General features: G+C 46.6%; 1 protein-coding gene across 7 annotated transcripts in view; it reads right to left on the bottom strand.

The window, feature by feature from the left end:
• Positions 1 to 16,752, bottom strand: part of fbxl17 (F-box and leucine-rich repeat protein 17) — a 166,677-nt gene that overhangs the window by 102,251 nt on the left and 47,674 nt on the right. For all 7 annotated transcript variants that reach the window (XM_040195707.2, XM_078087209.1, XM_040195705.2 and 4 more), the window contains exons 7-8: positions 15,244 to 15,351; positions 5,071 to 5,201 (exon numbers count right to left, since the gene is read on the bottom strand). In XM_040195707.2, the coding sequence (XP_040051641.2) occupies positions 5,071 to 5,201; positions 15,244 to 15,351 (239 nt within the window). The remainder of the gene's footprint in view (positions 1 to 5,070; positions 5,202 to 15,243; positions 15,352 to 16,752) is intronic.

Genomic DNA, 16,752 nt, shown 5'->3' with positions numbered 1-16,752 from the left:
AGAAGTTTCTCTTGAAACAAAGGCCATATTTAGTAAACAGGCATATGACACAAACCTGCATCATTTGAACACAATATTACCTGTGGTTTTAAAGATCAGCTGTTTATAGTTCAGCCAGCTCACTATCTTTTCATTCCTACTTACAGGATTCAAGGTTACTTTCGCATTTCATGAATTAATTGCTACTGAAGACTTGAGTATCACAAAATGTAACATTGACCTCAAGGAGGCTCTACGGAGTAACATCTGTGAGGAAAGTTAAATCCTGATTGTCGCTACCTTCCCGAGCATCTTCTTGACTTTGCTGTGAGTGCAGAGCAGCGCGCTCGCTAAACGTTCCCCAGTCTTTACTCGAGCTGGCCCTTTGAAGCGTGGCCCTCCGTCACCGCCTCCGCGTACACCGACACTCCATTGGATTCGTGCTTGATCATGCAGATGTATCGAGGGCTCACTGTTTTTTTTGGGGGGGGGGGGGGGGGGAGAGCAACACTTCTCGAGGCTCTGCGGGGTCTCTGCAGGGTCTCTGCGGGGTCTCTGCGGGGTCTCTGCGGGGTCTGCTGGCCGGCTGCGACGGAGGCCGTTTGGAAGGAGCTTCGCCAACGACTCCACGCGACTCGCACTGTTCGGGGAAGGAGCGATTCTGGGAGAATACAATACCTCCAATTATTTCCTGCTTCATAAGCTCCTGAAAGTCAGAGAGGGCCTCCGGTCATCCCTTATCCAGTCCAAATTCTGCGCACAGGGGGTGGGTGGAACAGCCAATTTGGGCTGTGATTTGGGACGCTCATAAGCGATATGCAGGGAATGTTAGCCCGGAGGGGAGGGAGGGGGGGAGGGGGGGAGCAAAGAAGGAGAAAGGGATGAATACGATTCCCCTGTTTAAACGAAGCAGTGGGAGGGAGGGAGAGATGAAAAATAAGAAAGAAAGGGAAAGAACGCCGAGGCTTTTGGGAAATGCCCAACTTCCAACAATAGCAATCTCATATCAAGAAATGACTCATTTGCTCCATCTGAGGGGGGGGGGGGGGGGGGCATAAATCAGGGTGGATGCTGACTCTGTGCTTTGACTAAAAAACTTCTGAGGGGGGTTTTACCGCTTATATTGCAACACGCTCACACTTAAACAAACAGCCATAAAACACATGTTTAAAATCCTGCCTGTCTGGCAAACTAAATCAACATTCTCCAAAGGGTAAAAGCAGGTCTCCAGATATGAAATCATCTTCTCACACACACACACACCCACACACACACACAACTGGACACACAGTGGTCCCAGAAAGCACCCGTTCGGCCAACGCAAAAGCTCCCCGGAGTTTCCCCATGATGAGAAAGCCCGACACAAAGCAGCAAAAACAGAGAATGAAAAAGAAGTAAAAACATTTAACTTTGACAGTTAAACTCTGTCTTCTCAGCCTACTTCTACAAAAAATAAACAGGGGGGGGGCGCCACTATTTGCTCTGCAGTTCCAATTTGATCGGGACCCGCTCCCCGTTTTTCGAAACGCGTCGACATTTCAAAATATATTTTTTTGCACCGGCCTGCTATCATCGTCCGATGAGGCTGCGGAGAAATAACAGGGCCAACGCGGGGCCACCTGCCGCACAGCACATCTCGCCTCCCCAAGAAATAGACGCCGGACAGAGAAATCGGCGTCCTACTGTCGGCTCGCGGCGATGGGAAGTCCTTATTTGGTCATCATTTCTCCCTTTCCGACAACTAGACGCCGTTTTTCGGCCATTACTGGGGGAGATAAGGGGAGCAGCGGGACATTGTGTTTATTTCTTTATTTTCCTTAAAGATGAGATATGAGAAGACGGAAAAAAGAAAAGGAGGCGAAAGGGGCGAGAGTAATGACTGCAGTGCTTTACCGCCTACGGAGCCCCATCTCTCCCGTTGCCCCTTGTAGGGGGACAAATTGATCCGGGAAATAAGGGGTAATTTCCTCTGACTGTTTTCCTGTTCACAGCACACTGTCATTAGTTTGAGACGCGCACACGAAAGCTGACCCAGCTGTGCCCTCCGAGCGCTAATGTGAGAGTGCGCTTGTGTGTGTGTGTGTGTGTCTGGGCACGCAGACTACCCGAGCAGCAGTGACCCCGATGACCTTTGTATGTCTGAACGTTGAGCCAACGAAAACCATCGATAAAGTTACTAAAGTAGCTGCAGTATCTGTCCACGTTTATATTGGTGGTTGTGTTTATGTTGAAAGCTGTTATTTAGATTCAAGCAACTCCTATTCCATCATGGTTACTGTCTAAATATTGAAGTAGCAAGAACAATATGCAATAAAATGCTAAAACAGCACAAAAAATACCTCAGTTGCATGTATTATATTTACTATTATATGTTATGTGACATAATTACTATTATTACAGTTAGAATGACGATGAGTTACAATGATGATATAACTAACGCATGTTGGTTCACTGCTAAATGAAAAACAAATCCTAGGATTCTTCACATAAACGGTTGGTCCCCCACATGGCGGTCGGACGGCTGCGTCCCTCACACACACTCCCTCGTGTGACATTCCAAACGATACAGCAGATAATCAAGTGTACGCAGTATAATACCATGCAATACACCGGGACACAAGAATACCGCTCAGGGTTTGAGCTTCAGGACGTTTTGTCGTCAAATTTCCTGAAAATATTGGATCGGGACGAGCGGAACTACACTTCTGACCAACGTGGGGACCAAAGAGACGACAATGACTGCATGTCCCGTGTAGGACACAGTTCCCAGCTCGCCTCACACACAAACAAGTCAAAGAGCTACCAGTTAACTAGGGTGAGATGGTTTCACGGTAACATTACGGTCAAACCACTCCGCTGGCAACGTTTCCATTTGGACTGAGTGAATATGAGGAGTTAAACCCAACGACACATGGAGTCACGTTACTCCTCTTCATCCCGTGGGGTAATGTGTGTGGGGGGGGGGGGGGGGGGGGGGGGGCTTGCTGTGAAGTTGCAGTTAGCGGTGGAAACCCGTCACAGCGGCTTGGCTTGGCTGAAATACACACGCGCACAAGTCTCATTCACGTTGTGAAGATTGCCGAGCCAGCTAAACACCCCTTTTCTTTATGTCCACCCTGAGCTGTCTGACTGTAAAGTGTAACAATAAAGCGGATTATGACCAGAAGCTTTCATTTATTTGCTCCGAGTCCTTGAGCATATGCATAAAACACACACACACACACACACACACACACACACACACACACAGGTGTGCAGGTCCAGGAGGCACGGCAAAAAGAAAAAATGGCTGTATTATTTCTGCTTGATTCTTTGAAGGGGCAGAAGGCAGGTTGAGCAGTGCAGCAGCATCGGAGCAGCGAGCGTGCACGCACACGCACACACACACACACACACACACACACACACACACACACACACACACACACACACAGCATCATATAGCTTTATCTCCCAAACAGGCAGACACACACATAGCATTTGAAATTCCAATATTCCCAGAGGTGATCCAGACACACATACACCTTCAGCCCCTGAACCAATGCAGCAAATATCATTATGGATTCAATGCAGCCTTGAATCAATCCAGGCTGCGGGTCTGCAAATGTGTGTATCTGTGTGTGTGTGTGTGTGTGCTGTACGTGCGATAAAGGGATGCTGGGTGCTCCAGTGAGGATTTCACCAAACTCCATGTGTTTTGGTTTTTTATTGAAAGGAGGCAGCAGGAGGTACAGTTTTACAATAGCCTTCCCATCGCATGTCTGCGCTTCACCCAATATCGCAGGAATAATTTCACACGTGCACACGCACACACATGCATCCTTTGCTGCTATGCACCGTGGTACATTCGATATTGTGTTCACACGCTTAAGCCAAGAGGGGCAGTACAGTCGGCAGAGAAGCCACAGCCCTCGTTGTAAATCAATAGATTAAATAGAAAGGTATGAATAAAACACAAGATAATAAATAAAAGACGGGATGCTTTACTCTCTTTGTATTCCACTTGAGAGAGAAAAGGGGGAAAGAAACGAACAGATTGGGAGCAGCGAGACAGATAAAAAAGAACTTCTTGTGGTCATATTGAACTTGTGGTTTAAATTCTTTAGTCAATCCTTCCCTCTGCACAGGTGTGCGTGCTTGCATACGGCGGGTATGTTGTTGAATGTGTGCTCTGTATACCAACACGTGTCTTCCTGTAAATGTCATTAATGAAAAATTCATTTGAGGCCTGGAGATGAAAAGGCAGATGTGCCAAACACGCTTGTACATAATTGTCTAAAACGTGGTTCGGCTCCACATGTTGTTTGTGAGTACGGTTTGTGTGCGGAGATTCTGAAAGCCTTTATTGACTAATAAATTAGTTGATTTAATTGAAAATTTGTTCAAACTGTTTCTGCATTGTCCCCGCACAGATTGATGGGGCCCTGTGGAGTTTATGATCTCACCAAAATATTCCTCCACGAGGCCTAACAATGCTGCGTGCATCTCCTTCCTTCATGACCCATTTGCAAAGCCAATCGTGATCACATTTTGATATGGATATTTTCAGAATATTTTCATATCAGATAGCAGTCTTCTTCTGTGTCTCGGGAGCGTCACCACCATCAGTCGAACAGCTGGAAACCACCAGTAGGACGCAGAGAGCTGGAATCAGCATTCCTCCGGGGCGCCGCTCCAAACAAAGCGATCCGGAAGGATCTCAAGATCTCATACTTTACGGGAGCCATTTGTGACTGTTATTGGGATGCCAGAGAGGCAACTATTACAGCTCATAATCGATACCAGCTCTCCATGAAGAGATACTAAAAACACGACCAATCAATGAAAGACTCCCATGCCAACTCAGACCCTAAAGAGCCATTAGGGCCCTACGACCCACTCGCCGCCTTCTTCTTTCACTCGAGTTACTTGAAGTATCGGCAAACACATTCGTTTCTGGATGCATCATAACACCACTGTTGGATTATACAAGCTTGAGCTTAAAGTGAGTGCTACAGTTTTTCCAACCGAAGCTCCGGTTGCAAAGAGGAGGCTCGGCCGACGGCTGCTGCCAGATGTGCGGTACAGCGTCACACGGCGCACTTCACATACCTGTCGTTGATGCTCCAGTTGAGGCAGAGGTTGAGGGAGCTGAGGTTGCGACACTTCCTCACCACCTCCATCACCGTCTCGTTGTTGAGCTCAGAGATGTGCCGCAGGTCCAACACACTCAGGTTCCGCAGCTACAAGAGGAGGACCAAAAAAAGGGTACATTACATTACTTTTAATATATATAAAAAGTAAAACGATTATATTATAATTATTATATATATATATATATATGTATATATATATATATATATATATATATATATATATATGTATATATGTATATATATATATATATATATATATATATATATATATATATAAATATATATGTATATATGTATATATATATATATATATATAAATATATATATATATATATATCTGCCAATTTAATGCAAAACCGCCATCAGAAAATTTCAGTTTAACTTTAAGTAAATCCCAGCATTTTTATCTCTTTCTACACAAACAGGCATGTGGGAAACACAATCTCCTGTCAATGCATGAACAGGCAGCTGATTTTCAGGGAGCAAAGCTAATATTTGGTATGTATGCTACATGCGTCTGTATGAATAAGTGGAAGGATCCAACGTTTGTGCGAGTAAATTGGAATGAATCCCTCTGTGCGCTGAGTAAACTTGTATCGCGCCTCATGTACTAAAAAAAAAACCTGCATGAATGCAGAATAAAATCTATCAAGGCAGATAAATGGTAGAAATATGTTGCTGTTTATCATTCTGTGCCTGCATGCAGCATGGTGTGAGGGGTTATGAGCCAATGTGAGCATTCACTTTCCCCTCTTCCTTTCATCTCTCCGCCTGCCAATAATCCCCCGTTCCGATCTGAATACGTTGTAAGAGGGGGTTTAGATTAATCCCTCAGTGAAAATCTCTACTTCCTGACGCACTCTTAGAAACCCGCACGAGTGTCAAAATCACCCACTTGTGTGGCTTTTCAAGTCGCGGAACAGGTGCTTTTTCTCGGATACATGCTTGGCGGTATTTAAGGCACAGGTGCATGCACACATTTACGCTCCCTTGCTCACACATGTGCACACACACACACACACACACACACACACACACACACACAGGGAAGCGAGATAATAGAGTTATCAATATTCCAGCCGGCCACAAAGGGACGCAGGCAGGTAAAAGTCAGGGCCGAGGCTAAAGAGAAAACAAGCTTACGGTTGGTGTTAAGATCACTGAGCGCGGTTGCCGGCTCCATGGGCGTGACATATACCTACCAGCATGAGGACACACAGGGGGGGGGTCACTGGAGGGACGTAAGCACACATGTAAACACTGCGTGTCCCTCGCCACGAATCCGGAGTCAAAACACACGACTGCACACAAACATCGGCGTGTGATGCTGCACTGCCTCAAACAAAAAGGATCAGCTGAGGTCTGATCAACAGGAAACAAAACCGCACCAAACACTGTGGAGACACAACCTTTGTGTACTAATGAAACACACACTCAAACAGCCAGATCAGGAAAGCAGCCGAGGTCGCGAGGGACGGCTAAACTGACATGATGAACAATTTTTTTATTTCATTTATATAATGAACAGGGCGAAAGCCTCAACTGTGTACATTAACACACACACACACACACACAAACACACAGTAATTTGCCCCTGTGGCCAGTCTGGGTTCGAAGTGGTAAATTATTCATGCAGAATTAGGCTGATCTCTGTGTGTGTGTGTGTGTGTGTGTGTGTGTGTGTGTGTGTGTGTGTGTGTGTGTGTGTGTGTGTGTGTGTGTGTGTGTGTGTGTGTGTGTGTGTGTGTGTGTGTGTGTGTGTGTGTGTGTGTGTGTGCAACAAAGGCTCTGCAAAAATCAAACCTGGATGCGGGTTGTGACCACTGACATTCGTAGCAAGAGACACCCACTCACGTCTAAACCATCAAAAGTGCGCACACACACACACACACAAGATATGGTCATTTGCATTCAGTATTTATGGTTATTCAGCCCGGAGAAAATTTTAAAAGCACCAACTTAAAAACTAGTATTCGTTCTCCAAATCCTCAAAAGTGCTTAGGTCTGCTGTAGTAGAATTTCTACTACAGCCAATAGAAGGCGTCCCATTGATGTGGATAACCAATGAGAAACCAGGCCAACCACTGGGACTTTTGATTGGCTGAAAGTGTAGCTAGGTTGAGGAAAAATATGTGAACATTAAGCAGATGTCTGCATGAAAGGGAAGAGGCAGAGTCACGGCTGAGGCTGTAACTTAGTTAATTCATCCGTGCAAGAGAGAAAAAAAAGAAAGAAGAGAAATAAATGCCACGTTTTAACAGACATCTGACGAAACTCCAAATCCCTAAAACGTAATTAGTCCCAACTCCAGGATATGATGGGCAGCAGTGCCAGTGTTTGTTTTCGTAGTTGATAGATTATCATAATTTGACTTTTAGGTGAAGGGTGCTTTAATGCTTCCAATCGTGCTTAAGCATTTCCACTCACAGTGCTTCTGTGAAACGACAATAAACCGGCGCAGACGACAAAGAAAAATGAAAGGAGAAAAATTGTGGCGTTAAGGGAGCACCAAAAAAGCATGCAGAGGGGATAAAGAGCAACGAAACCCCCCCCCCCCAAAAAAAGAGAGAAATCAGGGAAAGAGCGAGTACAGCAAGCGAGCGAATGGAAAAAAGGAGCGGCGGCGCAGCGGGAGCAGCGGGTTTGGTGGAGGGATCCGCTGAGGTCTGTAACCGGGCAGAGTTTGTCCCGTCTCCTCAGAGTTGGCAGCTACACCTGCAGAATTATTCATAACGTTCCTAAAAACACTGAAACCTGCAGAATCCAGCTGCTCTGAGGCCGGCCTGTTTTTACAATTTTATGCTAATGTGTGCCGGGAGTCCACCACACGTCAGGCACGAGTATTTGACTTTGCTCAAACACATTTAACTCCCTTTCAAATAGAGATTTTACAGAAAGAGATGTGATCGGTTCATAAATATAAATATAGTGTCATAACAGTATATTAAGCACTACCTCTACTGGATCAAATATTTTAAAATACTTACATTTCGATGCATTATTAATAACAATAATCGTATTCGAATACTCTTCCACTCTGTACTTTTTGTATTATTAGTAGATTTTGATAATATGCTAATACGTGTACTAAAAGCGCTTTTTCAATATGACACAAATTATGGTTAGTGGAATCATAGCGATAAAATCATACATCGAGATATTGTGATGCGCCATTACATCACCTTTATTTGTAATAACACGGCAATAATAAAATTATACTAAAATCAGATTATTTTGTACTGGTTCTAAATCAAATGAACAGTTATTTTCATTTGTTGATTAATTCCTTCACACAAGAGTATCCACAACCACGTATTTACTCGTGTATATTCATTTACTGAATTACCAGTAAAACAACGTCATGACGTCAAAAATCTGATAAAAGGTTTGGCAATAAATCACCAACGCTACTTCTACAAGCAAAATTATAGATTTACTACTTTTATTTTGGTATCAATTTGTTGTATTGCCACTTCTACCACCTTCTAGTTTTTAATTCAAAATGTGCCAAAATAATAATAATAGTCACATAGAGAGCAGAAGCGCATTGAATCTCCCAGAATCACATAGTGGGAGATGCGGCGCCGCTCTTGGATCACGCCTTCATGCACCGATAAGAGAAAAGCAATCACTCCAGATTGTACCAGCGCCGGATGAGCAAACAGCCCTCGCCACCTCCCCGTATCAAAGAGGTCGCTTTGATTGAGTCCCCGCGACCGGAGGAGGTCTGTGGGCTCCGAGTGGCTCGGCTCCCACCTGCTTCAATTAGACGCCACTCTGGCGAGAAAAAAAAAAAACGAGAGCCCGGGTCAAGGGTCACACTCACAGCACCAATTTAAATGAAAGAAAAATAACTGGTGCGCCGTCTTCCAGCCAAACAGGCTGGAGTTCAATATTTGGAGAGGTCAATGCGACACTTTATTACATTAGTGTACGTCACCGTCTGACACACTGTGCCTGTGTGTGTGTGTGTGTGCCTGTGTGTGTGTGTGTGTGTGTGTGTGTGTCCCTGGCTGAAGAGCTGTAACTACCTGCAATATCATTTAATGTATTTACATAACGTCAAGCACCGTGATGCCAGGCAGGAAGTGGAGGCCCCACGCAGAGGAAATGATGTCATGGCCTGAACGCCGGCACCAAGCAGCGGGAGTTGGCGGCTGTTGCTGTCCATCAGCCTCAGCGGCCCGGCTGACAAGCAGCTCATTGACATCCAGGAGACTCGGACAGAGCGAGTGTTGTTTCGGTCATAAATAGCCAAATGGAAAATATGAGCCACGCATTCATTGCTGTAGTCGATTCACAGCCGCCGCGAGGTTTAGTGTTTGAGTTTGGTCAATGAATAATTCATGTACTATTGTGGGATATACCTGTATGCTGTATTCATGGTCTCTAAAAAGGAGAGGAGGAAAAAAATAGAAGAAGCTTTTTGGTAAAACAACCGTATCGGAGGAAACTCAAACTGGGCAGTGATGAAAAGACACTCGAAATCCTCCCTCAACAATGCAGGTGGACGTCTAGAGAGTCACTTTGAAGTGACATTCAAAGTCCTGCGCAAAGAAGTCAAAGAGCAGTTGTCCGCGTGTGCTGGGAGGCCGAGTGAGGCGGGGTGAGGCTGGGGGAGAAAGCTGGGGGAGGAAGGTGAGACGAATGGCAGCGGCGTCACTAGGTGAAAGCAAGGGCGCACTCATGCATGTACGCTTTCCTTTTCTCCATATCGGAGCATCCCAGACAGTTCAGTCAGACAGGGAAAAGCTGTGTTGAGACAATCCCTCTGCGGCAGGCGCGGATCACACCTCCCCAACACACGTCCCCCCACACACACGTCCCCCTCCCTGCAGACAAACACTCACACACATAAATACACACAGGCCTGTGCAGACAGATCGACATGAATATTTGAAAAGGGACTGACGCAAAAGCTGGAGAGGCCGCAGGTCTGGTATCACAAATACATTGTCTGCATCAGTCACGGACCAGTGAGCCGATCCCTGAGGGAGAGAGAGTGTGTGTGTGTGCGTGTGTGTGTGTGTGGTGAACTTCTCTATTTATCTGTCTCGTGCCCATCTACTGTCTATCACTTATTTGCCCCCCCCCCCCCCCTCTATCTCTCTCGCTCACTGTCCCTTACAGTCTCTAATCCTGCATGTGTTGGTGTTGATAACAAACTCAGCGGCGAGGAAAGGCTCGAGGACACAGAGAGCGTTGGTTTCTCTTCGTCGCTCTAAGCCAAATGACCACAGAGGCGTGCGCACACACACACACACACACACGCATGCCCTCACGTGAGTCACTGCAACGGATGTCACTCGCAGTACACTGACACTAGTTGGGCCAATAATGAGACATGATACCCCGTCCCACCCCCCCCCCCAGAGGTAAAAAAACCTCTATCTCTGTCCGTCTCTGGGTTAAATGTCTCTGAGCCAAATGAATTATTCCTCGATTACTTATTAGGCCCCTCTCTGCTCATTATATTCAGAAATCCCCCAATCTCCTCCGTACAGCGCTGAAGAAAATTATTATTACAATTTCGACTCATTCTGGCGACCCCCACAACCCCATTACCTTTCTTCCTCCAAATCCCCTCAGCGCCTTCATTTCCCCTTTATCCTCCCCACCGGCCCCCGGGACACGGCACGCATGTGAAAGTACTCAGTCACGCAGACATTGGCGTACAGGAAGTACACACAGACGTACACACACACACACACACACACACGCGTACTCCCCTGGTTGTGCTGGGGGTTATCGGTTTGACACAGGGCGCTGTGATTATGTATTTTCTGTGCTCCAGTCAGAGAGGGGAGATAAGGGGCCAGCAGACGACAGCAAAGCCAGACACCACTCACCCTACGTGGGGGGGGGGGGCGGTGCTGCAGTGGAAGGGGTAAAGGGCACAGCGGGGGGGGGGGGGGCCTGTACCTCCACCTTTATTTGTCTTTATCCGCTTTCTAAAGCTGTGGTCGGCGGATCATCAAAGGGATATTTTAAGGGACATGGGGGTGGGGGAAGTACTAAAGACAAAACGTGTATGTAAGATGTAATATATCACCTCTTTCAGAAACAGCATGACGGGGTAAATTGGAATCAGGATGTTGTGAGTACACGCTGCTCCACCGAGCCAGCGGGATGGATAGAACGTATGATTCTGGTTATGAAATTAAATAGCTTCCTGTCAAAATCCAGACTTTTATTTGCTCATAAACACACAGAGAGAATGAGATATTCCCCGTCGTCCAACTGTGTCACATTTGGAGAGCATTTATTTTAAGGACCTAACTTTTTTTCCTTCTTTTTTTTTTTTTCTCTGGAAGAACAACAAAAGCAGTGGAGCGGCACGCTGAATTAATCTACGAAACCCCAAATTAAGACCAGAAAGCTCCGAGTTGCTCACATCAGAGAGACAACACGCAGCTATTACGAGAGCCTGAGAGTGTACCTCGTTTCATCTCTCCGGTTGTCTCTTCCCTCTCGCTCTCACACCCGAGGGTGGGAACTTCAACACACACACACACACACACACAAAAAAGGCCTTCCAAGGCCCACAGGGCAGTGATAGGCTGATGTATGAGGAGGGGCATTGTGGGTAGGCATGACTAGCAAAGGGAAGCCATCAGTGGGACATCTAAGGCTCGGGGAATGAAGGCTGTCTGGCACCCAACGCTGCTCTCACACACTGGCTCTCTGATAGGCCCGACCTTGGACTTAATCACTAACAGAAGAAAAGCGCGCTGCTTGACGGGAGGATGGAAGCACGGTGGGGGGGCGTTTGTGCTTGCGCGGGTGTGAGAGAGAGAGAGAAACAAAACTAGGAACTACACCGGTAAAATGCATAAGGGAGACAAATACAGAGGGACAATGTGCGAGAGCAGGAAGAGACTGGACGGAGAAGTAGACGGTGGCGTGCAAAGAGATGGTTAATGAATCTGTCGGTGAGAGCACTCGGCATACAGTACCGCACATTTCCTCAAAGGTAGGCACATGGAACGCGCCTTTCATGGCGGACAGTCTGGCGTCAGGGGAAACGACTATTCTCATTCAGGTCCACCAGAAAACAAATGTTAAATTCTCCCATTAGCTGTTGAGGGAGAGCTGCGGGACGCCCACTGAGCCTCCACCTCGGGATGGTAAGTATCCACCACGAGGCCTCGGGATGTGACCAACCGCATCAATGGAACTATTAACAACGGAATAAGAGCGTAGTGACAGCTCTGAGCTTCACTCTAAACACCCACATTAAACTAGAGAAATAATGACAGCGGGTCGGCGTCACAGAAGACCACGAGGCGCGTGCGTGAATAATGTCCGATTCCCAACCAGCACGGAGAGCTCTTGTTTCTCGATTAGCGAGCTTTAATCTCTCTGCCCGCGGAAATCTGGTTCGTTCCCTTTTCGGTCGCTAACGAGACGATGATTTATTAAACGCCGTCTGGCTACAGATATTGAGCGGTGTTTGCTCACCGCAGCTCGCGCACGGGGCTGAAGACCATTAGAGGAGCATCCACGCCGCGCGCGCGCGCGCACACACACACACACACACACACAATCTGCATGGGGGCCGGGCACCACCTCCCGTGGTGCCCGGGCATCCACGCGCGCGCGCGCGCACACACGCACGCGCACACACACACACACACACACACACACACACACACACACACACACACACACACACACACACACACACACACACACACACACACACACACACACACACACACACACACACACACACACACACACACACACACAATCTGCATGGGGGCCGGGCACCACGGGAGGCCTACTCCCACCGCCGGCTCACTCCATTATGAAAATACACTTTCAACTGATCTCCTCGTACCTGGATTTGTGAGAAATCGGTACTAAAAAAAAAAGGAAAATATCAATCTGAAACAAGCGTGTTATGTGGGAGAAGTTAATAAAACTAATGGATTTTCTTCCCCTCTTTTTCTGGTGGTAGGTGAATAGAAAAGTGAGGACGTCGGGAAGATTATCAGAGAGAGAGAGCGAGAGAGGGAGAGAAATTGAAGAAGTACCCGAGTGGGAGGGAGGGTGTGATAATCAAACAAGAGAGCAGCGCGCAGGTCCGCGGAGTCATCAGAAATGCAACGATTCCAAACGCCAGAATATGATTTTCAATCGACACAGAATGGGACCAAGTGGGAGCGAAGGAGAGGAGGAATCAACTGCTAAACGAGATAATTACCGTCAGAGATTACAGAGCGACGGAGAGGGGGCGCTCGGAGACGGGGGAGGGACTCGGAAACGGTGGCGGAGATGACAGTCAATCTGTGCCGGCAAGATAAACGTGGTCGAAGTCTTATCCTCGAAACATTCCTGTCTCATCAGGATTCATGAATCCCCTGCGCATGTTCGCAACTTCAAGTGTTTTCTAAAAGAAAGTTGAAGTGCCTGATTGGAATGCGGCTTATCGCCCTTTCAGGTGAAGCCTTTGTGAGGAGGCGTGCTGAGTGAAAGATCTTTATAATCAGGGATCATCCTCTAGGACACATAACAACAATCTTTTTTTATATCCTTTAAAAGGTAACGTGAGCCTGGCCTTCGCCAGCGGGTTGATGCCTGGCCCTGCTGCATTGGTGTAGAAGTGGACCACGGGGGGCTGTGATGTCACAGCTGGGTGCCGTTACAGCTTGTTTAATGAATAGGAAAACTTACCAGTTGCAAAATGAAAGATTGTGGCCAAACTAACTCTGTTATATATTTTAATACGGAAGTTTCTTCAGTTGTCACTTGCTCAATAAAGAGGTGGTACGAAATACACTCAGCGGCCACTTCATTAGCAACACCTGCACAGTCGAATGCGGTTCAATACTGCAGCTCTGACGTAACATCCATCCTCACCAAGTTCTAAGTGGTTTCTCGTTTTGCATCTAAATTCAATCATATGTTAATTATTTAGGTCTGGTTTGTGTTGAACTGCACCACTAAACTCAATCATCAACAATTTCATTCCATCAACACCTCCATAAGAACAAAAGTGACGGGCATCCCAAAGAAAATTATAAAAGGAGTAGTTCTATTGTTGGTTGGGGTTTATACTAATGGATAATTCACATGTGTAGTATTTTAATGTATAAATGGACCAAAGCAAAATATAAAACAAGTTATTTTTCTAGTTAAATCAAAACTGCTGTTTTAAAATATATGTTTAAATATAATCAGATCTATTAACTTGCTCATCGGAACTCTTAAAACTTCACCTTGGTTAATACTGTAATAAATAATAATGAGGTGAGCCAGACTGCGCGTGTGGGCCGCTGCGTACGCGTCCACCTCCAGGTATGCTAATGCTGTTATGACTGGCTGGCTTCATTACTGTCTGTCTACACCACACCGGCCAAGGTCAGTGCAGGCTGCAGAGATGATAGGGGGCCAAACCCATGAGCACAAATTAATCTGCTGTTTAATCTAATAATGCAGCGGGGCATCGGGGGCCTTCGTCCTATTAACACGACTGTAATTGCATTTGAGGGGGAATGGATGCACGCAAGCTCACGGGGGTACATTCACACTCGCGTGTCCCCCCACCCGCCCGAGTTCATCCAACAAAAATCCAATTGTATTTCACATGCGGGTGCGGACACACACTTCCCACGTCTAAGTTTGCGCGGAACGGAAAACAAATAAGAAGAGCAGCGCTTGGTGGTGGATTCAATCCAAGGAATCGCCGCGTGAGTGTGACCGTGTTTATAACTTAAGACCGGGGAGGCCTGCTCATTAGCATGGTAATACCCAAACAGCGGGGTGTAGTCGGAACAGCAGCGTATTATTAGGATTCATCTCATTAGGCTTTCATGAGATTTTAAAGTTAGCACCAAATAACTTCAAAACAGAGTATGAGATAAATTTTAAAAAAAACACACACACACACACACACACACACACACACAGCGAGGTCTTTTGTTTATTCTCCAAAAGTTAATTCCCTCCCCCCTCCGGAGACGGCGCACGGCCAGCGGCGACGTGGAGCGCTGCCCACGGTAACGGGATCAGACTCCAATAGGAGTCACGCGGAACTCCAGTTGACATTTACCGATAAAAAGGGATTAGTGCAGAGACCTGATGACGCTTCTTCTCTCTGTTGGGGGGGGGGGACGACACTCACCGCGGTCAGGTGGATGACGCCCTGGGAGGTCACCGGGCATCCCATGAAGCCAACGAACTGCAGCTCAGGACAATGCTCTGCGACGGCTCGCACGGACCGATCGGTCACCTGGAGAAGAGAACGGCAGAGGGGAGAAGAGCGTTTAATAAAGCCGCCTTGATACAAATTGTGGGTTCACTCATTCACATTTCCAGGATCTACATAGGGGAGAAGTTCTACTATGAGAGAGAGAGAGAAGTTCTTCCACCACGAGAGCGAAATAAAGGAAAGAGGCAGGCTGGAGGATACTGGAGAAAAAGCACTAAAAGAGCAGCGTGGACCGCCGGTCCTCCTTCACTCAGCCGTCCACTAACAGCTCGTAATAGATCACAGATCAATACGGAAGCAGAACGTTTCCAGCCGCTCCGACTGTACACATCGATATGGGTGTCGATAGGTGCTCCAGCGCCCTCCCATCCTTCATCCCACTCAACACTGCAACAATACGTGGGAGACGGTGTGTCCTCTTTGAAGGCTTCCTCACACTCTTTGTCAATCACACACAAAATGAGATGCAAAGAAGAGAGAGACGGAACGGAGAGAAAAAACAAACATCAAAGAATCACTTCATTAGGAATGTCAAAGAGTCCAATGTTTCTCCATGAAATCCCCCCCAAAAGACTCATTTTGAATAAATGCAAAGTGCACATCAATTAGTGACGGAGGCATACAAAGAGTACAGGAGGTGGCTGGAAAACAATTCTGACATGTTTTGAAAATTAAATGAAAAGAATTCCTAAAATTTTGAATACAAAACGCTGAGAGAACAGAGAGTAGAAATAAATAATCTGAATACAAGATGGCTCAAGCTTGAGAAAGGTGCATCCATATAAGTTACAATGTACCATTACGATCATTCACATGAATCAGGAAAAATCTTTAGGCATAATAATGTAGTTTTCTCAGAATCACTGAGAATCACCTAAATCAGTTCAGTTCTGGAAAACAATGATTTGTCAACGTACAGAACTCGAACCCTTTAGCAAACTCGTGTTGACAAAGTGAACTTGCTATTATCCGTTGGTGGACTTGCCGTCAACTTCTAGAAATGTCATCAACATCTCTTCAGATCAATGAGAATTGAGTCAAAGCAACTGCAGGGAGAAGCTCTGCGCTTTGCTCTCTTCGGTTTCCGATGCAGAGGGGGGGGGTCGGGGTTCTTTACAGCCTTACGGATCTATTAGCCTAAAGGCCGGAAGGTTTAAACCTGCACTGCCTTTGGAAGGAGGATTAACTGCACTGTAAAGCACACCGTGGCGACTGATGTGATACCGTTCCCCGTACGTCTAGGGAGCGCTGTGCGCTAGTCGAGCCCTTCTAGAGCTCCACATCTGGGTTGAAATGTTTCGCGTGGTTTTGAGGGTGGTGTCACACCGGGACGGGGCTGGACTGCCTGAGCCCGGCGGGCTCATTAGGCGCATTTGCAGCTCATTACGCTACCATTGGTAAGCCTTGCTGATTACTGTACAC

The sequence above is a fragment of the Gasterosteus aculeatus genome, chromosome 13, assembly GCF_964276395.1.
Source record: "Gasterosteus aculeatus chromosome 13, fGasAcu3.hap1.1, whole genome shotgun sequence".
NCBI lineage: Eukaryota > Metazoa > Chordata > Actinopteri > Perciformes > Gasterosteidae > Gasterosteus > Gasterosteus aculeatus.
The sequence above is the reverse complement of the archived record's forward strand: the minus strand, read 5'-3'. Positions and strand labels throughout refer to the sequence as shown.